This window comes from Odontesthes bonariensis, chromosome 18 (genome assembly GCF_027942865.1).
Source record: "Odontesthes bonariensis isolate fOdoBon6 chromosome 18, fOdoBon6.hap1, whole genome shotgun sequence".
NCBI lineage: Eukaryota > Metazoa > Chordata > Actinopteri > Atheriniformes > Atherinopsidae > Odontesthes > Odontesthes bonariensis.
Window position 1 is genome coordinate 27940922 of NC_134523.1, and position 25463 is coordinate 27966384.

The following is a 25463-nucleotide window of genomic DNA, read 5'->3' on the forward strand; positions in this document are numbered from 1 at the left end:
AGGGGGCTCCATAATATTTTAATATATCTATTAATATATTAGTGCTTATGTTTTCCCTTCTGCACGTAAATCCAATATTTTTATCTCTTAATTTTACCTTATTCTTTTCTTATTTCCCTTTAGCTTAATCGACTTGTCAGTTGCTGTTTGAACCTCCAGCTTTCCCTAATTTAAAAGAGTCAAATAATCTGTGAGTTATAGTTATGGACCTGTGAGTTTCGACACATTACGTCTTGAGTAGGAAGGGGTCAATTGTGTGTGCACTGCTTGAATAAAAAGGAAAATTTAAGCATGATTAGAATACTAAAATCAACTTAAAACAGGTCCCAAAAAGATGATTGCAAAGAGAATATTTAGAAAGCATAATAAAAAAGAGACATTATGAAATTATACAATCGTTTCTGTGTAAAAGGTAAATAAAATGTCTTAAACCAGTATTTGATTTACAATAGAGCGTAGAAAAGTGAGACATTTTTACTGTTTCATGAAAAATATCAGCTCATCTGGAATCTGCTGGCAGCAAGAAAAGTTGTGATAGAGCAACAAAAGGCTGGAAAAGTGCTAAAAGAAACAACATGATGCAACTAACCAGGTTAACAGTAACATGATCGGAGGGGGAAAAGCTGGAGACACCTGATGGTATGGGGGGGGGCATTGCAACTTGCACATCTGCAAAGGCTCCATCACTGCTGGTATAAACAGGTTTTAGATTAACATGGCCTTAGACCGGCCTGCCTGGTGAAACATTTCAGTGTTTATACCCTCGTATTCGCCTTTTGTTTTGTAGATATTCTGCATCCATTGCTTTGTTTTGTGTCACAAAACTCCAGGCAAGTTTAGAGAGTCCTGCTGCTGGACTGACCTGCCTGCAGTCCAGAGCTTTCACCACCTGAAAACAGTTAGAATACAACAAAGAAGACCCAGGGATCCTCTTATCAGACAGGAGTGGGACAACATTCCTCCATTTATCCAGCTCTATTACTCCCCCACTCATTGAAGTGGGAATGAATGGATGGTTTTGCATTTTCTTTGAAACAGTACCAACTATTCCTGTCGTAGAGCTTCACGTTAACACATTTTTATGAGTTGTTGTGGACGCTGTGAATTCCATCATGGCTGCCTCTTATGGAAGAAGCTTGTTTGTGGTTAACCTGTTTTTTAACCTGCTATTAATCTGGGTTTCGTCTCTCTGGTGTTCTGATGATGATGATGATGATAGTAATTTATTTCAGACAAAAACATTTCACCGGTCAGTGCAAAGCAAACACAAAGTACATAATGAATTATACACAAAGTACATAATGAATTATAAATAAATTTCTTGAAGACACATCACATCGGTGATTATGAGTCTGAAAAGGAGTATGATGAAGTATAACTTATATAATCATATCCCTTTTCCAGTAGTAATTTATCACATTATTTTCAGTTTCCAATATCCTTTCTGACAACATGAAATAATAATTATAGTTATTTTCCTCAGAGAGATGAAAGTACTACATACACACACACATATACATATGTACACATACATATATACATATTCACATATACATACACCTATACACACATATACATACATACACCCATATACACAACCATCTGCTTATATACAAAAATAATACACTACTATTTACAGACCTATATACATTTACCCACACATGCACAGACCTGCACACACTTGCTGAAATCATACATAGAGTTTTAATTCCCAGCCAGGATCATCCCCCTTGTTCTTCCTTATACCTTTGAATAATATCCATTTTGAGGCCTTTCTTAAAATATCTCATGCTTGGACTTTGCTTCAGCTCTTTAGAGAGTTTATTCCAGATATTCACACCATCACCAGAGATGCACATTCTTTTCGTTGTTGTTCGAGCCTTCAAAGTTCTGAAGTTGAGGTTTTCTCTATAGTCATATCCCCCCACTCTATCAGAAAATAATTTTTGAATATTTTCTGGCAATGTTTTGTTTCTGACTTTATACATAATCTGTGCAGTTTGAAACTCTACCAAATCAGTGAGTTTCAGTAAATAAGAATGGATGAATAGATTGTGGGTATGACAACAAAAATCAGCCTTGTGAACTAAACGAATGGCTCTTTTCTGTAATGTGCATAATGGTTGAAGTGACGTTCTGTAAGTGTTGCCCCAAACTTCCACACAGTAACTTAGATATGGTAAGATAAGTGAACAGTACAGAATATATAGGGCAGAGGAGTTTAGATATTTTCTAGCATTAGAAAGAACTGCAATACTTCTTACAATTTTAGATTGGACATATTTTATATGAGGTTTCCAACAGATCTTATTTTGAATCAATACTCCCAAAAACCGGATTTCAGTCACTCTCTCCACAGTCATATTATCAATTTTTATTTGTAAATCACTCTTCTCTTTACACTTACCGAATAACATAAACTTGGTTTTATCTAAATTTAGCGACAATTTGTTAATATTAAACCACTCTTTCAGTTTACATAACTCTAGATTCATTTCAAGCAACAGCTGTCGTAAATTTTCACCCGTACCAAAGATATTTGTGTCATCAGCAAATAATACAAAGTTAAGTCTCTTGGAGACCTTACATATATCAAATAAACAATTTTGGCCCCAATACTGAGCCCTGGGGAACACCACAAACAATGTCCAAGCATGAGGATTGGAAATCACCCAACTGCACAAATTGTTGCCTATTGCCGAGATAACTTTTCATCCAATGCAACACTACTCCTCTTAGACCATAACCCTCAAGTTTTCTGAGGAGTATGTCATGATCAATTGTATCAAATGCTTTTTTTAAATCAATAAATACCCCAACAGCATGTTTCTTTTTATCTAATGCACTGGTCACTTCTTCTATTAAATGCAGAACTGCCATCGCTGTGGATCTTTGTGGCCTAAATCCATACTGATTTTCAGTCAGTAGATGATGTTTACTAATAAATCTTTCTAATCTAACAACAAATATTTTTTCTACAATTTTGGAAAATTGTGGAAGTAATGAAACAGGCCTGTAATTTGTGAAATCATGTCTATTCCCAGATTTATGTAGTGGGATGACTTTCGCAATTTTCATTTTTTGTGGAAATATTCCTGTTCGAATTGACAGGTTACAGATATATGTTAGCGGTTGAATAATTTCCACAATCACCTTCTTAATTATTATCATGTCGATGCCATCATAGTCAGTTGACCTTTTATTTTCACATTTATTTACTATATCTATGATCTCATTTTCCTCCACTGCTGTGAGAAACATGGAATCTGGATTTCTAACTAATACATCATTTAGTATTTCATGTCCTGTGGGCTGCGGGATTTTCTCAGCCAATTTAGGGCCCACACTTACAAAGTATTTATTAAAATTATGAACTATCTCTTCCATGTTACTTAAATGTTTATCTCCATTGTTTGTAAAGTGTTGTGGATAACTAACATGTTTGGAGTTTTTTCTAATAACACTGTTTAAAATATTCCAGATACCTTTAATATTATTTTTATTTCTATCCAACTGTTTACTATAATAATCTTGTTTTGCTATTCTTAAGACAGCAGTTAATTTGTTCTTATATTTCTTGTATCTATTTTCTGCCCCAGTTGATCTATGCCTTATGAAGTCTCTATATAACTTATTCTTTTTTTTACAGGCATTTTGCAATCCCTTTGTGATCCATGGAGTTTCAGAATATTTATTTGCAGAAATAAACTCTACATTCGGACAATTTTTCTCACATAATGATTTAAAAATATTCAGAAAATTATCATATGCTTTATCCATGTCATTTTCTTTTAATACTAACTCCCAGTTTTGTTTAGATAATTCATCTTTAAATGCATTTATAGATTTTTTCGTCCTTAATCTTTTAATAATTGGATTATTTTTAGTCTTAACTTTCATGTGGCAGATATCACAAACAACAAAAACAGGTAAATGATCACTGATGTCATGAACTAACAATCCACTTTTTTGTGTTGTCTATTAAATTTGTAAATATGTTATCTATTAATGTAGCTCTATTGGCTGTGATTCTGCTAGGTCTCGTAATTTGAGGGAAAAGGCTCAGACTACATGTAGTATTAATAAACTCTTCAGTCAATTTGTGATTGTTGACATTCAGCAGATCAATATTAAAGTCCCCACAAATAAAGTAGTTCTTTGAAGTTATAGCTCATATGTTTTCTCAAACCATTCTGTGAAGAGGTTCATGTTGGAACCAGGAGCCCTATATATACAGCTAACAATTACATTTTTATTTTATAGTTGTTTAAATTGGCTTAGACAGTCCTTGATGTGGTTAAAGTTCACATATAAGCTTCTGCTGTTGAAATGTATTATGGAGAACTTATTGTCTGCATTAACTGTTATATTATATTGTTGAGTCGAGTAGTAGCAACAGTTATTCCCAATGTTATAGAAAAAGTTGTTTTCTGGGTCCAAATCCTTTTCCTTGTCTTGGCTCTTATATTCAGTGTAGTCAAAAGTTTTCAGTTCCAGGTAATCAGTGTTAGTTAGAGGTGTTAATGTTGTGTCCATAGATGATGAGGACAACGTGTTGTTTAACTGAGACATGGTGATTGAGTGTCATGTGCAATCACCTGAGATCCCAGGTAAAACATTCAGTTGCACTTATCCAGTTCAGCGATGTCCCGAACAACCAGAACCTTTGCCTCCTCTGGAGTTCCATTAAGTTTGACAAAAAACTTACAATTTGTCGTCCATGTTGATTGGATCTTTCCTTGTTTTCTCAGAAACCGAGCCTTTCTGGCGATATCAGCATTCTTCTTGGTCAAGTGCTCATTAATAAATACGTCAGCTCCTTTCAGCAATCTGCCTTGTTTTAACAGAGCAAACTTGTATTTCCTCTTTGTGAATCTCATGATGATGGCATGTTTATCTTCTTTTCCTCTTCTCGGAAGCGGGAGGCATGCTTCCACAGTGTCACAGTCCAGCTCTATCCCCTTGTTCCGGAGGAAAGAAGCCACCTGTTTCTCTGTGGAGTCAAGCACTCCAACCGATGGTCCAACAGTACTAGGTGCAGCCACTGCGCTGGCATACGAACAGGGCTTAACTCTAAGTCCAGTGATGATCACATCATTTATCTTACTGTATTGTTCCAAATCGGCCACTCCGTTCTCCAATGCAGCGATCCGTTTATCCTTTTCCTCATTAAGAAGTCTCAACGACTTCACTTCTTTCACTAAGTCCAAAATGCTGTTTTGATGCAGCCGTATAGCTGTCACTTCCTCCGAGAGAAAATCCAGGGATTTCTTAATGTCATCAAGATCCTCTGAAGCTTGAGTCTTTCTGGGTCCCATTCTCTTTCAATTTCACTTTTTATTTTATTTATTTAGTCTCCAATGCAAATTCCCAGCCACTACTTACAAGTTAGCTTCCAGACTTCCACTGCTTACCGGCTTACAGTTAGCTTACAGTTAGCTTCCGCCGCTTACCGGCTAGCTTCGGTTAGCTGTGAGAGAATAGTTAGAGATAAGGCAAACATAAAGTTCTGCCTTATTCTTGTTCTGCGTTGCTGGTTGGTTCTTCTGTTTTATCTGAAAGCTATTTGAACATTTTTTTTTATTTTTTATTATTTATTTATCAAATGCAAGACAAAAATATGAAGTGCATACAGGAATAGAAGTAATTTCCTTTTTTCTTTACCCAAACAACTTAAGAACTTGTGTACAACCCACCCTCCCCTCCCCTAGGTCTTTTACATGTTGTAAGATTTCACAGAAAAGTAAATAGTTAAAAAAAAGACAAAAACAACAACAATTAAGAGCGCTAAGGATAATTAAAATAAATAAATAAATAATAAAAAAGGAGGTAGACAAATAAATAATATAATAATAATAACAATACATAATAATAATAATAATAAAAATACATAGGAATAATACTAATAATAATAACATAAACAAATACAAACGACTAAATAAATGATTCAACGCGCTAATACTGATCTTTACATATACAACGTGAGTATTATTGGCTGCTTACTCCCCCCTCACCGGGATAAAACAACTGTCACTGCTGCCATGAGGGGAAGATCTCCTATATAGACACAGAGTGGGGCTTCATCCCGCTACCTCCTGAGCCGGCAACCTATCTAAATAAGTGAGCAATGGTAGCTATTTGAACATTTGTCATCGTTAGTCTTCACTATCTGCTAACGGCAACATTTAGAGGGACACCAAAGTTTCAAAGTTGTAATCCCTGTTTTTTTTTATCGTTTCCTCTTTAATTAAAGAACCTTTGGGTTGTTCAGTCATTCTTACTCAACCTCGGTTATTGTTTAATACTGGAGATTCATTTTATGATGACAGAAAAGGTGGAAATAATTGACCAATCAGAAATGCTCCAAGCTGCAACCCCCCCCCCCCCCCCCCCCATTACTTTGTTTAGTATCTGGTGTCTGGTGGAGATTGAGTTGGATGAGAGAGTTTGACCAACCAAAAGTCATAATTTCCTGGCAAAAAGTTGAAACACAGCTTAAAGGAATAGTTCGCCTCTTTTGACATGAAGCTGTATGACATCCCATATCAGCAATATTATTCATGAACATTTTCTTACCCCCTGCTGCGTCCTGTGAGCCGAGTTCCAGCCTCGTTTTGGGGTTGATGAAGGTAGTCCGGCTAGTTGGCTGGGGTTTAAAAAATAAAGCGTTTTGCTTCTCAAAACAAAATGCATTCAACAGAGTAATACATTTGCATCACAAAATCGTTCTCCAAGAAAAAAAAGTCAGACCTCACAATCACTTGTCCCTATTTTCTCTCCCTTCGTACCACGCAGTGGGGGGTAAGAAAATTTTCATAAATGATATTACTAGATGGGATGTCATACAGCTTCATGTCAAAAGAGGCGAACTATCCCTTTAAAGTAACACAAGAGAATTTCTAAAAACATATCGCTCGTTGGCTCCCCCTACAGTTGTGGGGACCCAGGGATCCTCTTATCAGACAGGAGTGGGACAGCATTCCTCTCCCAAAGGTCCAGCAGCCGGTCTCTTCAGTTCCAGATGTGGTTAAAGGAGGAGGGGATGCTGCACAGTGGGAAACATGGACCTGTCCCAATTTATTTTTAGATGCATCCCAGACACAAATGAGACAAACCGAAGAAGTAGATTGATTTAGAATCACCAGTTAACCAGACATGCAGGTTTTTGGGTAGTGGGAGGAGGCCAGAACACCCACCCAGACATGATTAGAACACCTTTTTAGAAAAGCCTTTAGCTTAACTAAAAAATCGTAAAATTCTTTTTCTGTTTGTTTATTTGTTTTGTTTTGTTTTTTTAAATGCTAGTTTTAAAATGTAGCACTCTGAGGTCATTAAGTCGATGTAAAGTGCTTTATAAATAAAATATATTATTATTATTATATTATTATTATTATTGTTATTAGAACAAACAAACTCCACACAGCAAGAGTGAGAAGCCAAGTTTGAACCAGGAACCAACCACCATGTGTCCATTATGAGCTCATATTTTTCACAAAATAGTAAAAATGTCTCACTTTTAACATTTAATATACTTTCTATGTTTTATTGTGAATAAAATAGTGGTTTATGAGATTTGCAAATCATTGCATTCTTCATGGATTTTACACAACTTGTTTGGAAATCGGGACTGCAGCCGAATTAAATCATAAAGGAGGACGATGCAAAGGTGAACAGTGAAACTCATTATCTTCCTTATCTCTGCAGGAGCTGCTCTGACCATCACAGCCAGCTTACCTTTGGTCTTTGTTTCCCCCGGATATCATCCAAGGATCTGAGACTCATAACGAAACTAAAAGGTTTGATGTGTGAACATATCTCTGCTGGTGTGTTTTTATTTCTGTGGAGCAGTAAAGTTTTACAGTCTTTTTTTATCTAAACTTTGCTGACTTTTCTGTCACTTATCTTTTATTTATACATTTTAGACATTAGTTAGATCACATTAAATACATAAGACCAATAGGAGCCCCACAATAAAGAATAAAAATGAGAAAATATGAAAATTATAAAAAGAAAACAGAAGCTGATTATTTTTACCTTTTTGTTTTCATTATGTTTTACGGAGCCCCCTAGGGGACATGGGGAAAAAAATGATGGGTGAAAAAAAAAAAAAAAAAAGGACAGACTTTTGCGAGAGGTTTCTTGGGATTTTCTCAGGATTTTCTCGGGATCTCTGAGTTTTATTTTGATAAAATTCAATAAATTTCTCCCACTGTGTTTGTTTTCGTTCATTGTCCTAATTACGACCGTAAAAAAAAAAACTTTGCAAAAGTTATCCGTAATATTTCAATATATCTGTTAATATTTTAGTGCTTATGTTTGCCCTTCTGCACGTAAATCCAATATTTTATCTCTTAATTTCACCTTATTCTTTTCTTATTTCCCATTAGCTTAACCCTTTAAGCGCCAAAGTCGCAATATTGCGACAAGAAGCGGTGTTGACTTTAACAGACGATAGAGCCAAGCAGAGTGTCAAATTTGCCTTATACTCCCGTCCACTAGTTGGCAGACATCCCCAACTTATACTTTGGGTCGGAATACGTCACACTGTAATGTAAAATGTTCGAGGAAGTCCATTCCAAGTTGTAGGAGAAAAAACCGGAGAAAGTGTGCCACGGATCTTGATTGCTGAAGCGGTATTGCTGGATTACAAGAGTTAGAGACAAAATAAATAAAAGATGACTGGGAAAAAGTTTACTTATAGTGATGTGATGGGTTTCCTGTTTGCCGATTCTGATTCAGAAGGGGAAAATCTTTGTTTTGGAGATGACGGTCGGTCAACTAGTGAGCTCGCTGGTGCGTCTTTGCATGGCAATGGCGGTGCTGGGCAAAGCGAGGAAAATTGGAAAGGCTACGAGGAGTGTTGGTATTCGTAGGGGGCTGGTGGGAATTGTGGAAACAGTGTAGGTGAGAGTGGCGCTGGGACCAGCGTGAGTGTCAATTCTTTCTAGCCTACCGTGCTAGCCATGGTGCTTTACTGCGCGTCAATGCTGCGGCTGTGCAACGCACCAATGTCTCCAAAGCACAAAACACTACATTTTCCAACTCTTTGCCAAACACAAGCAGGGGTAAACGGGGACTTAGTGTCCGTAGAAGGGTTGGTGGGTGTCGGATTGGCCGCAGGGGTCTGAATAGGGCGGAAAGTAGCGAAGATGAAGCGTTGCTAAATGGGAGAGGGGGTGAGAGGAATGAACGTGGCCGGAGTGCCCGTGGGAGAGGCAGCAGGGGGAGGCTAAACAGGGCTGGTAATGGTGACTGGGTCTTTTTGAGAGATGAGGAAGTTTTACAGGAATGGATAAAACCCTTTGATGAGGCAATTGGCTATCGTGGTGATAGAGAAATTCAGACTGAATCACAACCTCTCGATTTTCTGTCCCTCTTGGTGTTTACATGTGTTTGCTACTATATGGCACAGCAGTAGTCAAAATGTACAATTCTTAGTTTTATTATACTGTTTTCCTGTTCATTTGTTATGTAGTTAGCATAACAAAGGGACAGGGAATAATCTGTCTAAACAATTTCAACATCCATTCAAAATATCAATCTTGAAAGTTGGCCGCCACTATCTGGTGTCAAAGTATGCAAATTAGATTGGTAAATTATTCCCCACATACACTTAGGGTGATTCTCAATATTGTGCCAACTGTCTGTGTGCTGTGCCTTGCCATGAGAGGTTCCACACTCTAAAGAACTACAAACTGTAATCTGGATAGATGGGCACAGATAAGGCCTCTGCTTCTGAAAAACGCCTACTGTTTATATGAGTTTTGTGGTATAATAATGGTTATAATTTGCAACCTTTGGCTTACAATTCACTGTTTGCTTGTCCATTTGATATGTGGATAACATAACAGATGGATGGAGGGGTGGATATGATGAAAAAAGTTCAACACTATCAACAATATCATTTATTTCCTGAGAATTATCGAATTCCAAAATGGCCACCACCATATGACGTCATAATATGCAAATTAGATAGGAACATTTACGACCTACATGAAATTCAGGTCATTCCCAATATGTTTCTCATTTACACTTTGTCTCTATCTCTAACCATTTAGAAGCCACAGCCTTTTGAAATTTAGATGTCAAAATCTAGTCTTTTTTAAAAAAAAACCTGGCGCCTAAAGGGTTAATCGACTTGTCAGTTGCTGTTTGAACCTCCAGCTTTCCCTAATTTAAAAGGGTCAAATAATCTGTGAGTTATAGTTACGGACCTGTAACTGTAACATCTGCGGACCTGTAACTGTAACACAAGCAACAGAGAAACGGCAAAAACAATTAAGGGATGAGAAGCAGAAGAAAGAATTGCATCATAGAAATGAATAAATACATGAAATAAGAAATGGTTTGATTAACATGAAATTACACATCTTTTAAATGATTTTATAGAGAAATGAATCAACAAATGAATGTGTCTTCTGTATTTTTAGATATTATAGCATTTCATGTTCATTTTATCCATTATTTATTCCTCTTTAGAATTCATTCTTTTTTCAATTTATTAGCTTAAGTCCTTCTAACTTTCTGTATTAATCAGACAAAAAGGGGAAATAACCAAAAATATACCAAACAAATGTAAGAAGTTCATAAATCCCTATGCTGGAAGAGTTATGCAGAAGATCTGAACAATCAATAACTGGACAAATTTACAAAGCGGTCCTCACAGACATGTTAACGCTGAGTTAGACACTAATTTAAGTAACTATTTCTGTGTTAACTCTGCCCCGTAGATCAAGATGGTTTCCACCAATCACAGCGCTGAGAAGAAGGAAAATGGCTGCGCAGTGGTTCAAGGACCCGTGGCAGGCATATTTCTGGAGAAGACGAAGGAGAAGCTAACCATATATCAAGCCATGAAGAAACGCTTGCTTAAGCCAGGAACAGCATTAGCCCTGCTGGAAGCTCAAGCTGCCACACAGGGCATCATCGACCCGATAAACAATCGAGCACTTCCTGTTTCAGACGCTGTAATAGAGGGAATAGTCGGGCCAGAGATGAGGGAGAAACTCCTCGTAGCAGAGAAAGCCATCAGTGGGTATGTAGATCCCTACAGCAACCAGATTATATCTGTTTTCCAGGCTATGCAAAAAGATTTAGTTCCAAGAGATTATGGATTGAGACTGCTGGAAGCACAGATAGCCACTAAAGGTCTGTTTGATCCCGTGGAGAAGGCTAACATCTCAGTTGGCGCTGCGATTCAGAAGGGCTTCTTTCAAAAAGGTTTGCTCAATGACCAGATGTCAGAGCTCAACGTGTTCTACAATCCGAGTACGCAAGAAACCCTTAACTATCGAAACCTCTTGGAGGAGTGCACCGTGGAGCCAGGCACAGGCCTGCTGCTCCTTCCTGTTTGCATCACGTTCAAGGGTCTGCGGAGAGGCATTTCCTCCAGCCAGCTCTTTGAGTCAAAGATTATCGACAAAGAAACATACGATGACCTGCAGAAGGGGAAGACCACAACACAGGATGTGATGTTAATGGAAACAGTGAAAGAATACCTGGAAGGCAAAGGCAGCATTGCAGGCATTGCCGTTCTCTCAACTAATCAGAGAATGAGCATTTATCAAGCCATGAAGCAGGGCGTACTGATGCCTGGAACAGCACTCGTTCTGCTGGAAGCACAGGCTGCGACTGGATTTATGATCGATCCTGTAGAAAATAAAAAGTACACCGTGGGTGAGGCTGTTAGACACAAACTTGTCGGCCCTGAATACCATGCAAAGCTCTGCTCTGCTGAGCGAGCTGTGACTGGATACAAAGACCCGTATTCAGGAGAGACTATATCCCTGTTTCAAGCTTTGTCCAAAGACCTCATCGTCAAGGAGCACGGGATCCGCCTGCTTGAGTCCCAAATCGCTACAGGTGGAATAATAGACCCAGTCAACAGTCACAGGCTTCCCACAGAAGTGGCCTTCAAGAAGGGCTACTTTAATGAGGAGATGAAAGCCATACTGGAAGATGCAGGAGATGACACAAAAGGGTTTTTTGACCCAAACACAGAAGATAATCTAACCTATCTGAAGCTGATGGAAAGGTGCGTCATCGATCCTGTCACTGGACTGTGCCTCCTCCCTCTGAAGGATAAATCAGGCACACTGGTTTCCAGCTTCATAGATTACCAAACCAAAATGATCTTCAAAGAGGAAAAAGTGAAAGTGACTTATGGGAAGTACATGGGAATGACAGTGTCTCTGTGGGAACTGCTGATGTCAGAATACTTTGATGAACAGAAGAGACAAGACATCTTTCAGAAATACAGAGAGAAGACGCTCAACATCAAGGTGATCATTACGATGGTTCTGGAAGTCATAGAAAAGTCTGTGAAAACAACAAAGGTTGTCTTTGAAGGCATTAGAGAAACTGTTACAGCCAGACAGCTTGTGGATGCAGATATTATCAGTGAGGAGGTCCTGGAAGACCTGAAAAAGGGAAAAAAAACAATCAAGGAAGTGACAGAGGATGAAAATGTAAGTGTGTACTTACAAGGTACTGACAGCATTGCAGGTATTCTGCTTCCAGACTCTCAAATCATGACCATCTACCAGGCCAAACAGAAAGGGAAGTTGATGCAAGGAACTGCTCTGATTCTACTGGAGGCCCAGGCAGCAACGGGGTTTATCATTGACCCTATTGGAAACAGGAAGTTCTCAGTGGATGATGCCGTCAAAGCAAAAATTGTGGGGCCTGATTTCTGTCAGAAGTTGCGGTCAGCAGAGAAAGCGGTCACCGGATATAAAGATCCAAATGATGGAAAGATAATCTCTTTGTTCCAAGCAATGCAAAAAGACCTCATCCTAAAAGACCACGGGATTCGGCTTCTGGAGGCACAAATTGCCACTGGTGGGATAATTGACCCAGTGAACAGCCATCGCATTCCCGTCCATGTGGCCTATAAGAGGGGGTACTTTGACGAAGAGATGAGTCAGATCCTGAGTGATCCAAGCGACGACACCAAAGGCTTCTTTGACCCCAACACCAATCAAAACCTGACATACTTGCAGCTCATGGCCAGATGTGTCACAGATCCCAGTACAGGCCTGTGCCTCCTGCCACTCAAAAGCAAGAGCCAGAAAATTAACATGGATGACAATATGTTCAAACTGTTCAAAACAACAGCAGTCACTGTCAAATATGGCAGATTTAAGGGCAAGCAGACAACACTGTGGGACCTTATCAATTCAGAATATCTGACTGAAGACAAAAGGCAGGAGTTTTTCAAACTCTACAGGTCCAGAAAAATCACGATTGAGCAACTCACTGTCACCATTTTGGAGATCATCGAGAGTAAAGACATAAAACAGCAATCGGGGCTGAACTTTGAAGGTCTCAGAGGAGAAGTCTCTGTTGTGGATCTTTTGGATCTTGGAATTGTGGATGAAAACACATACAACAGTTTGATTGATGGAAAGTTGAAAAACACAGATGTGATGAAGATGGGCAACGTGAGAGCCTACCTGCAAGGAACAAGTTGCGTTGCTGGACTAATACTGCAACCCTCTAATCGAAAACTAAGCATCTATGAGGCACAGCAAATAGGAGTCCTCGCACCTGGCACTGCTCTTTGCCTCCTAGAAGCACAAGCAGCTACGGGGTTCGTTGTTGATCCTCTGAGTAACAAAAAACTTACAGTGGAACAAGCTCTAAGAGAGAAGGTAATTGGTCCACAGATGTATGAAAAGCTTCTGTCTGCAGAGAGGGCTGTCACTGGTTACACAGATCCATACACAGATCAAAAGATCTCGCTATTCCAAGCCTTGAAAAAGGATCTCATCGTCAAGCAGCACGGCATTCGTTTACTCGAGGCCCAAATTGCCACAGGTGGTATCATTGATCCCTTGAAATGTCTTCACTTACCTCTGGAGGTTGCATACAAAAAAGGATATTTTGATGCGGAACTCAATCAAATCCTAACAGACCCAACAGATGACACAAAGGGCTTTTTTGACCCAAAAACTAAAGAGAACCTTACATACATGGAAATGTTGGGCAGATGTGTAAAGGACAAGGAAACTGGGCTCTTTCTCCTGCCACTAAATGACACACCAAAGGCAGCAGCAGCAAAGGAGAAAACATATACTGAAACAGAGATGAGGCAAATGTTTGAAAAGACGTTTGTAAGCATATCTGTGGGATGCTACTCAGGAAAATCTGTTTCACTTTGGGACTTGATGAACTCCAAGTACTTCACTGAGGATGAGCGGCTTGAATTAATTGAAAAATACAGAACAAAGAAGATCAGCACTCAAACAATAATCACAATAGTGATTTCCACAATTGAGAAACTGGAGAAGAGTGAAATCCCCAAAATGACGATGGGCCTGAGAGAGCATGTCTCTGTGCAACAACTCCTGGATTCGGAAATCATTGATGCCGAGACATTCAAACGGGTAAAAGAAGGGAAACTGAGTTTTGATGCAGTGACCCAAGATGAATCTGTGAGAAGATATCTGAAGGGAACAGAAAGCATTGCTGGAATCAAGGTTTATCCAACCAACAAAGTAATGAGCATATACGAAGCGAAACAGGAAGATCTGTTGACTCCTGGCATTGCACTCACTCTGCTCGAAGCACAGGCTGCAACAGGATGGGTCATTGATCCTCTTAACAACAAGTTATATGCAGTTGATGAAGCTAAAAAAGAGAAAGTAATTGGACCAGATGTGCTTGAAGAACTTCTCTCAGCTGAGCGTGCTGTCACTGGCTATAAGGATCCATACACAGATACAACAATATCCTTGTTTGAAGCCATGAATGAGGAGCTGATCCAAAGAAACAAAGGCCTACATCTTCTTGAGGCACAGACAGCAACGGGAGGCATCATTGACCCAAATCAAAGTCTCAGGCTACCAACTCATGTTGCTATTAAAAAGGGATATCTGGATGTAGAAACTCATAAAATACTGCTGAACCCCACTGACGAGGCAAAGGGTTTCTTTGACCCAAATACCAAAGAAAATCTCTCTTACCTTCAGCTGATAAAACGATGTGAGAAAGATCCTAAAACTGGATTACTTCTTTTTCCACTGCATACGGAACAGTCCAAGGTGTTTCACACTGATGAGCAAGTAGAGCTAGCATTCAAAAACCAAACGGTTGCCATGAATGTGGGAAAATTCAAAAATAAAAGCGTGACACTGTGGGAATTGTTGCTCTCTGAATTAATTTCAAATGAAAAGCGGGAGCAGCTAATACAGCAATACAAGACAGGAGGCATGACAATAGAGAAAATAATTGAAATACTCACAGTTATCATCACAGAGATGTCAACGAAAGAAGCAAAGTTCAAAGGTCTCAGGAAGCAGGTCTCAGCAAGTGAGCTGCTTGAGTCAAAGATCATCTCTAAGGAGCTTTTCACCCAAATAATACAGGGGAAAGTGACTGAAGAAAATGTGACCAAGATGGAAGCAATTCAAAAGTACCTTGGAGCCACAAACTGTGTAGCGGGTGTCAGAGTTGAATCTACAAAGAAAATTATGAGTATCTATGAAGCTCAACGCAAAGGTCTTCTGACACCTGGTACCTCTCTGGTTCTGCTGGAGGCCCAAGCTGCCACCGGCTTTATCATTGACCCAGTAAATAACAAGAAACTGTCTGTAGAGGAAGCTGTGACTCAAAGAGTGGTTGGCACCGAGTGGAAGAACAAACTCCTTTCAGCAGAAAGAGCAGTTACAGGATACAAAGATCCCTACACTGGAAACACAATTTCTTTGTTCCAAGCCTTGAAAAAAGACCTCATTGTCAAGGATCATGGAATTCGGCTGCTTGAAGCACAAATAGCCACAGGAGGAATAATTGATCCAGTCTACAGTCACAGAGTGCCAGTACAGGTGGCATATGAAAGGGGTTACTTTGATGAGGAAATGAACCAAATTTTATCGGACTCTGATGATGACACCAAGGGATTCTTTGACCCCAATACTCTGGAGAACCTCACCTACCAGCAGCTAATTGAAAGGTGTGTCATTGACCCGAAGACAGAGCTTAATTTACTGTCAATTGTAAAGAAAGGAGAGTTATATTTCTTTGTTGATGAAGCAACAAAGCTCATTCTGAAGTCTACAACAACAACCAGTGTAGGCGGGAAGTACAAAGGAACCACAGTGTCTCTGTGGGATTTGCTCTACTCCAAATACATCACTGAAGAAAAGAGGAGAGAGCTTGTCCAACAGTTCAAATCTGGATCAATCACAATCGAGCGCTTTTTGGAAATCGTTCTGACAATCATTCAGCAGCAGATCACAACAACCTCATCATCACTGGTCACAGGCCAACCAAAAGACACAAAAGTAGACAGCACCTCAACAAAAACTATGACCACAACAATCACAGAGACCAGTGAAGTGAAAACCTTCCAAGGAATCAGAAAAGATGTTACTGCAAATGAGCTGCTTGAATCCAAAATTATTGATGAAAACCTCTACAAAGATCTCAGCACTGGAAAAGTAACAGTGACTGAAATAAGTGAAATGGACTCGGTACGCAAGTACCTCGAGGGTACCAACAGTATTGCAGGAGTGTACCTCCAGTCCACCAAACAGACACTGAGTATCTATCAAGCTAAAAGCAAAGGGTTGCTGACACCTGGTACCTCTCTGGTTCTGTTGGAGGCCCAAGCTGCCACCGGCTTTGTCATTGACCCCGTGAGCAACAAGAAACTTTCTGTAGAGGGAGCCGTGACACAAGGAGTGGTTGGCAATGAGTGGAAGAACAAACTCCTTTCAGCAGAAAGAGCAGTTACAGGATACAAAGATCCCTACACCGGAAACACAATTTCTTTGTTCCAAGCCTTGAAAAAAGACCTCATTGTCAAGGATCATGGAATTCGGCTGCTTGAAGCACAAATAGCCACAGGAGGAATAATTGATCCAGTCTACAGTCACAGAGTGCCAGTACAGGTGGCATATGAAAGGGGTTACTTTGATGAGGAAATGAACCAGATTTTATCGGACCCTGACGATGACACCAAGGGATTCTTTGACCCCAACACCCAAGAGAACCTCACCTACCTGCAGCTGGTTGAGAGATGTATTACAGATCCCATCACAGGTCTCAGTTTGTTGGTTATTGTCAAGAAAGGAGAGTTATATTTCTTTGTTGATGAAGCAACAAAGCTCATTCTGAAGTCTACAACAACAACCAGTGTAGGCGGGAAGTACAAAGGAACCACAGTGTCTCTGTGGGATTTGCTCTACTCCAAATACATCACTGAAGAAAAGAGGAGAGAGCTTGTCCAACAGTTCAAATCTGGATCAATCACAATCGAGCGCTTTTTGGAAATCGTTCTGACAATCATTCAGCAGCAGACCACAACAACCTCATCATCACTGGTCAAAGGCCAACCAAAAGACACAAAAGCAGACAGCACCTCAACAAAAACTGTCACCACAACAATCACAGAGACCAGTCAAATGAAAACCTTCAAAGGAATCAGAAAAGATGTTACTGCAAATGAGCTGCTTGAATCCAAAATTATTGACGAAAACCTCTACAAAGATCTCAGCGCTGGAAAAGTAACAGTGACTGAAATAAGTGAAATGGACTCGGTACGCAAGTACCTCGAGGGTACCAACAGCATTGCAGGAGTGTACCTCCAGTCCACCAAACAGACACTGAGTATCTATCAAGCTAAAAGCAAAGGTTTGCTGACACCTGGTACCTCTCTGGTTCTGCTGGAGGCCCAAGCTGCCACCGGCTTTGTCATTGACCCAGTACTCAACAAGAAACTTTCTGTAGAAGGAGCCGTGATTCAAGGAGTGGTTGGCAACGAGTTGAAGAGCAAACTGCTTTCAGCAGAAAGAGCAGTTACAGGATACAAAGACCCCTACACCGGAAACACAATTTCTTTGTTCCAAGCCTTGAAAAAAGACCTCATTGTCAAGGAGCATGGAATTCGGCTGCTTGAAGCACAAATAGCCACAGGAGGAATAATTGATCCAGTCTACAGTCACAGAGTGCCAGTACAGGTGGCATATGAAAGGGGTTACTTTGATGAGGAAATGAACCAGATTTTATCGGACCCTGACGATGACACCAAAGGATTCTTTGACCCCAACACTCAAGAGAACCTCACCTACCTGCAGCTGGTTGAGAGATGTATTACAGATCCCATTACAGGTCTCAGTTTGTTGGTTATTGTCAAGAAAGGAGAGTTATATTTCTTTGTTGATGAAGCAACAAAGCTCATTCTGAAGTCTACAACAACAACCAGTGTAGGCGGGAAGTACAAAGGAACCACAGTGTGTCTGTGGGATTTGCTTTACTCCAAATACATCACTGAAGAAAAGAGGAGAGACCTTGTCCAACAGTTCAAATCTGGATCAATCACAATCGAGCGCTTTTTGGAAATCGTTCTGACAATCATTCAGCAGCAGACCACAACAACCTCATCGTCACTGGTCACATGCCACCCACGAGAGACAAAAGCAGACAGCACCTCAACAAAAACTATGACCACAACAATCACAGAGACCAGTGAAGTGAAAACCTTCCAAGGAATTAGAAAAGATGTTACTGCAAATGAGCTGCTTAATTCCAAAATTATTGATGAAAACCTCTACAAAGATCTCAGCACTGGAAAAGTAACAGTGACTGAAATAAGTGAAATGGACTCGGTACGCAAGTACCTCGAGGGTACCAACAGCATTGCAGGAGTGTACCTCCAGTCCACCAAACAGACACTGAGTATCTATCAAGCTAAAAGCAAAGGGTTGCTGACACCTGGTACCTCTCTGGTTCTGTTGGAGGCCCAAGCTGCCACCGGCTTTGTCATTGACCCCGTAAGCAACAAGAAACTTTCTGTAGAGGGAGCCGTGACACAAGGAGTGGTTGGCAATGAGTGGAAGAGCAAACTCCTTTCAGCAGAAAGAGCAGTTACAGGATACAAAGATCCCTACACCGGAAACACAATTTCTTTGTTCCAAGCCTTGAAAAAAGACCTCATTGTCAAGGAGCATGGAATTCGGCTGCTTGAAGCACAAATAGCCACAGGAGGAATAATTGATCCAGTCTACAGTCACAGAGTGCCAGTACAGGTGGCATATGAAAGGGGTTACTTTGATGAGGAAATGAACCAGATTTTATCGGACTCTGATGATGACACCAAGGGATTCTTTGACCCCAACACCCAAGAGAACCTCACCTACCTGCAGCTGGTTGAGAGATGTATTACAGATCCCATCACAGGTCTCAGTTTGTTGGTTATTGTCAAGAAAGGAGAGTTATATTTCTTTGTTGATGAAGCAACAAAGCTCATTCTGAAGTCTACAACAACAACCAGTGTAGGCGGGAAGTACAAAGGAACCACAGTGTCTCTGTGGGATTTGCTCTACTCCAAATACATCACTGAAGAAAAGAGGAGAGAGCTTGTCCAACAGTTCAAATCTGGATCAATCACAATCGGGCGCTTTTTGGAAATCGTTCTGACAATCATTCAGCAGCAGACCACAACAACCTCATCATCACTGGTCAAAGGCCAACCAAAAGACACAAAAGTAGACAGCACCTCAACAAAAACTGTCACCACAACAATCACAGAGACCAGTCAAATGAAAACCTTCAAAGGAATCAGAAAAGATGTTACTGCAAATGAGCTGCTTGAATCCAAAATTATTGACGAAAACCTCTACAAAGATCTCAGCGCTGGAAAAGTAACAGTGACTGAAATAAGTGAAATGGACTCGGTTCGCAAGTACCTCGAGGGTACCAACAGCATTGCAGGAGTGTACCTCCAGTCCACCAAACAGACACTGAGTATCTATCAAGCTAAAAGCAAAGGTTTGCTGACACCTGGTACCTCTCTGGTTCTGTTGGAGGCCCAAGCTGCCACCGGCTTTGTCATTGACCCAGTACTCAACAAGAAACTTTCTGTAGAGGGAGCCGTGATTCAAGGAGTGGTTGGCAACGAGTTGAAGAGCAAACTGCTTTCAGCAGAAAGAGCAGTTACAGGATACAAAGACCCCTACACCGGAAACACAATTTCTTTGTTCCAAGCCTTGAAAAAAGACCTCATTGTCAAGGAGCATGGAATTCGGCTGCTTGAAGCACAAATAGCCACAGGAGGAATAATTGATCCAGTCTACAGTCACAGAGTGCCAGTACAGGTGGCATATGAAAGGGGTTACTTTGATGAGGAAATGAACCAGATTTTATCGGACCCTGACGATGACACCAAAGGATTCTTTGACCCCAACACTCAAGAGAACCTCACCTACCTGCAGCTGGTTGAGAGATGTATTACAGATCCCATCACAGGTCTCAGTTTGTTGGTTATTGTCAAGAAAGGAGAGTTATATTTCTTTGTTGATGAAGCAACAAAGCTCATTCTGAAGTCTACAACAACAACCAGTGTAGGCGGGAAGTACAAAGGAACCACAGTGTGTCTGTGGGATTTGCTCTACTCCAAATACATCACTGAAGAAAAGAGGAGAGACCTTGTCCAACAGTTCAAATCTGGATCAATCACAATCGAGCGCTTTTTGGAAATCGTTCTGACAATCATTCAGCAGCAGACCACAACAACCTCATCGTCACTGGTCACATGCCACCCACGAGAGACAAAAGCAGACAGCACCTCAACAAAAACTATGACCACAACAATCACAGAGACCAGTGAAGTGAAAACCTTCCAAGGAATTAGAAAAGATGTTACTGCAAATGAGCTGCTTAATTCCAAAATTATTGATGAAAACCTCTACAAAGATCTCAGCACTGGAAAAGTAACAGTGACTGAAATAAGTGAAATGGACTCGGTACGCAAGTACCTCGAGGGTACCAACAGCATTGCAGGAGTGTACCTCCAGTCCACCAAACAGACACTGAGTATCTATCAAGCTAAAAGCAAAGGGTTGCTGACACCTGGTACCTCTCTGGTTCTGTTGGAGGCCCAAGCTGCCACCGGCTTTGTCATTGACCCCGTAAGCAACAAGAAACTTTCTGTAGAGGGAGCCGTGACACAAGGAGTGGTTGGCAATGAGTGGAAGAACAAACTCCTTTCAGCAGAAAGAGCAGTTACAGGATACAAAGATCCCTACACCGGAAACACAATTTCTTTGTTCCAAGCCTTGAAAAAAGACCTCATTGTCAAGGAGCATGGAATTCGGCTGCTTGAAGCACAAATAGCCACAGGAGGAATAATTGATCCAGTCTACAGTCACAGAGTGCCAGTACAGGTGGCATATGAAAGGGGTTACTTTGATGAGGAAATGAACCAGATTTTATCGGACCCTGACGATGACACCAAGGGATTCTTTGACCCCAACACTCAAGAGAACCTCACCTACCTGCAGCTGGTTGAGAGATGTATTACAGATCCCATCACAGGTCTCAGTTTGTTGGTTATTGTCAAGAAAGGAGAGTTATATTTCTTTGTTGATGAAGCAACAAAGCTCATTCTGAAGTCTACAACAACAACCAGTGTAGGCGGGAAGTACAAAGGAACCACTGTGTGTCTGTGGGATTTGCTCTACTCCAAATACATCACTGAAGAAAAGAGGAGAGAGCTTGTCCAACAGTTCAAATCTGGATCAATCACAATCGAGCGCTTTTTGGAAATCGTTCTGACAATCATTCAGCAGCAGACCACAACAACATCATCATCACTGGTCAAAGGCCAACCAAAAGACACAAAAGTAGACAGCACCTCAACAAAAACTGTCACCACAACAATCACAGAGACCAGTCAAATGAAAACCTTCAAAGGAATCAGAAAAGATGTTACTGCAAATGAGCTGCTTGAATCCAAAATTATTGACGAAAACCTCTACAAAGATCTCAGCGCTGGAAAAGTAACAGTGACTGAAATAAGTGAAATGGACTCGGTACGCAAGTACCTCGAGGGTACCAACAGCATTGCAGGAGTGTACCTCCAGTCCACCAAACAGACACTGAGTATCTATCAAGCTAAAAGCAAAGGTTTGCTGACACCTGGTACCTCTCTGGTTCTGCTGGAGGCCCAAGCTGCCACCGGCTTTGTCATTGACCCAGTACTCAACAAGAAACTTTCTGTAGAGGGAGCCGTGATTCAAGGAGTGGTTGGCAACGAGTTGAAGAGCAAACTGCTTTCAGCAGAAAGAGCAGTTACAGGATACAAAGACCCCTACACTGGAAACACAATTTCTTTGTTCCAAGCCTTGAAAAAAGACCTCATTGTCAAGGAGCATGGAATTCGGCTGCTTGAAGCACAAATAGCCACAGGAGGAATAATTGATCCAGTCTACAGTCACAGAGTGCCAGTACAGGTGGCATATGAAAGGGGTTACTTTGATGAGGAAATGAACCAGATTTTATCGGACCCTGACGATGACACCAAAGGATTCTTTGACCCCAACACTCAAGAGAACCTCACCTACCTGCAGCTGGTTGAGAGATGTATAACAGATCCCATCACAGGTCTCAGTTTGTTGGTTATCGTCAAGAAAGGAGAGTTATATTTCTTTGTTGATGAAGCAACAAAGCTCATTCTGAAGTCTACAACAACAACCAGTGTAGGCGGGAAGTACAAAGGAACCACTGTGTGTCTGTGGGATTTGCTCTACTCCAAATACATCACTGAAGAAAAGAGGAGAGACCTTGTCCAACAGTTCAAATCTGGATCAATCACAATCGAACGCTTTTTGGAAATCGTTCTGACAATCATTCAGCAGCAGACCACAACAACCTCATCGTCACTGGTCACATGCCACCCACGAGAGACAAAAGCAGACAGCACCTCAACAAAAACTATGACCACAACAATCACAGAGACCAGTGAAGTGAAAACCTTCCAAGGAATTAGAAAAGATGTTACTGCAAATGAGCTGCTTGAATCCAAAATTATTGATGAAAACCTCTACAAAGATCTCAGCACTGGAAAAGTAACAGTGACTGAGATAAGTGAAATGGACTCGGTACGCAAGTACCTCGAGGGTACCAACAGCATTGCAGGAGTGTACCTCCAGTCCACCAAACAGACACTGAGTATCTATCAAGCTAAAAGCAAAGGGTTGCTGACACCTGGTACCTCTCTGGTTCTGTTGGAGGCCCAAGCTGCCACCGGCTTTGTCATTGACCCCGTAAGCAACAAGAAACTTTCTGTAGAGGGAGCCGTGACACAAGGAGTGGTTGGCAATGAGTGGAAGAACAAACTCCTTTCAGCAGAAAGAGCAGTTACAGGATACAAAGATCCCTACACCGGAAACACAATTTCTTTGTTCCAAGCCTTGAAAAAAGACCTCATTGTCAAGGATCATGGAATTCGGCTGCTTGAAGCACAAATAGCCACAGGAGGAATAATTGATCCAGTCTACAGTCACAGAGTGCCAGTACAGGTGGCATATGAAAGGGGTTACTTTGATGAGGAAATGAACCAGATTTTATCGGACCCTGACGATGACACCAAGGGATTCTTTGACCCCAACACTCAAGAGAACCTCACCTACCTGCAGCTGGTTGAGAGATGTATTACAGATCCCATCACAGGTCTCAGTTTGTTGGTTATTGTCAAGAAAGGAGAGTTATATTTCTTTGTTGATGAAGCAACAAAGCTCATTCTGAAGTCTACAACAACAACCAGTGTAGGCGGGAAGTACAAAGGAACCACAGTGTCTCTGTGGGATTTGCTCTACTCCAAATACATCACTGAAGAAAAGAGGAGAGAGCTTGTCCAACAGTTCAAATCTGGATCAATCACAATCGAGCGCTTTTTGGAAATCGTTCTGACAATCATTCAGCAGCAGACCACAACAACCTCATCATCACTGGTCAAAGGCCAACCAAAAGACACAAAAGCAGACAGCACCTCAACAAAAACTGTCACCACAACAATCACAGAGACCAGTCAAATGAAAACCTTCAAAGGAATCAGAAAAGATGTTACTGCAAATGAGCTGCTTGAATCCAAAATTATTGACGAAAACCTCTACAAAGATCTCAGCGCTGGAAAAGTAACAGTGACTGAAATAAGTGAAATGGACTCGGTACGCAAGTACCTCGAGGGTACCAACAGCATTGCAGGAGTGTACCTCCAGTCCACCAAACAGACACTGAGTATCTATCAAGCTAAAAGCAAAGGTTTGCTGACACCTGGTACCTCTCTGGTTCTGCTGGAGGCCCAAGCTGCCACCGGCTTTGTCATTGACCCAGTACTCAACAAGAAACTTTCTGTAGAGGGAGCCGTGATTCAAGGAGTGGTTGGCAACGAGTTGAAGAGCAAACTGCTTTCAGCAGAAAGAGCAGTTACAGGATACAAAGACCCCTACACCGGAAACACAATTTCTTTGTTCCAAGCCTTGAAAAAAGACCTCATTGTCAAGGAGCATGGAATTCGGCTGCTTGAAGCACAAATAGCCACAGGAGGAATAATTGATCCAGTCTACAGTCACAGAGTGCCAGTACAGGTGGCATATGAAAGGGGTTACTTTGATGAGGAAATGAACCAGATTTTATCGGACCCTGACGATGACACCAAGGGATTCTTTGACCCCAACACTCAGGAGAACCTCACCTACCTGCAGCTGGTTGAGAGATGTATTACAGATCCCATCACAGGTCTCAGTTTGCTCCCATTGCAGAAATGAATCTGCCTCTAATTAATCCATCATTGCGTTTAGCATTTTTATCATTATTTAGCATTATTCAGAAAATATAATCCATGTTATCCTTAACGACATCTGTTCTTTTTTAAGATTTAACAGTTACAAATGGATCATAACATAGCTTCTATAATACTACATTTCAATGGAGTCGGTAGTCTTTTTAGCTAGAATCTTCCAAAGACTGTGGCACTTTGACTGGGCTTGAGTAATAATGACAGCATGATTGAAGATAAAAACGGCACCTTTGATGTATTCTGTCTGCTGTGAAAGGAAAAAAACTACTTTTTATCATTCGGTTCCAAAATTAGTGGTTGAGGCTTTTTTATGCATATCTTTTGAAATATTCTTACTTTTTTTTACTGGTTTAATGGTGTTCCATGTAATTGTGGGAATAATGGAGGTGGTTGTTTTTATTCGATGGAATTGAGCTAAATATACTCTCAGCTCACCTTTCAGATATCTTGGTTTGCTTCATTTGGTTAAAAGCTTTTCTCTGTGAAATATTTTGAGTCAAATGTGAGTATATTAGGTTTGCAGAAAAGAAACTCACTCATTGTATTGGATATATTTGTCACACGACTCAATAAACGCATGATAAATGTCATCCAGCTGGTCTTATTGAGTTCTGTTTGATCAACTTTGAAAGTTGCCCTGCTCGTCATTTGTCTTTTTCAAGTACAACAAACTGTAAAAGCATCCCCAGGTTCAAGAGTTATGACATAACACAACGCCTGTAATACCTCCAATTCACATTTAATTATCAAATAAATCGAAATGTACCAGCCGTGTAAAGGGTTTCTTATCGAGCCATTTCAGGGTCAAAAGTAAACTGCATTAAATCCATAATAACTGAATGAATTTAGTAAGAAACAAAACATTTAGTTTAGAGAATTT

At 40.6% G+C, this 25463-nt stretch overlaps 1 protein-coding gene across 2 annotated transcripts in view; it reads left to right on the forward strand.

Annotated features, from left to right (window-relative positions):
- Window positions 1-25173, forward strand: part of eppk1 (epiplakin 1) — a 30910-nt gene extending 5737 nt beyond the window's left edge. For both annotated transcript variants that reach the window (XM_075449169.1, XM_075449170.1), the window contains exons 4-5: window positions 7705-7796; window positions 10731-25173. In XM_075449169.1, the coding sequence (XP_075305284.1) occupies window positions 10737-24551 (13815 nt within the window). In that variant the 5' untranslated portion in view covers window positions 7705-7796; window positions 10731-10736 and the 3' untranslated portion in view covers window positions 24552-25173. The remainder of the gene's footprint in view (window positions 1-7704; window positions 7797-10730) is intronic.
- Window positions 25174-25463: the final 290 nt, after the last annotated feature.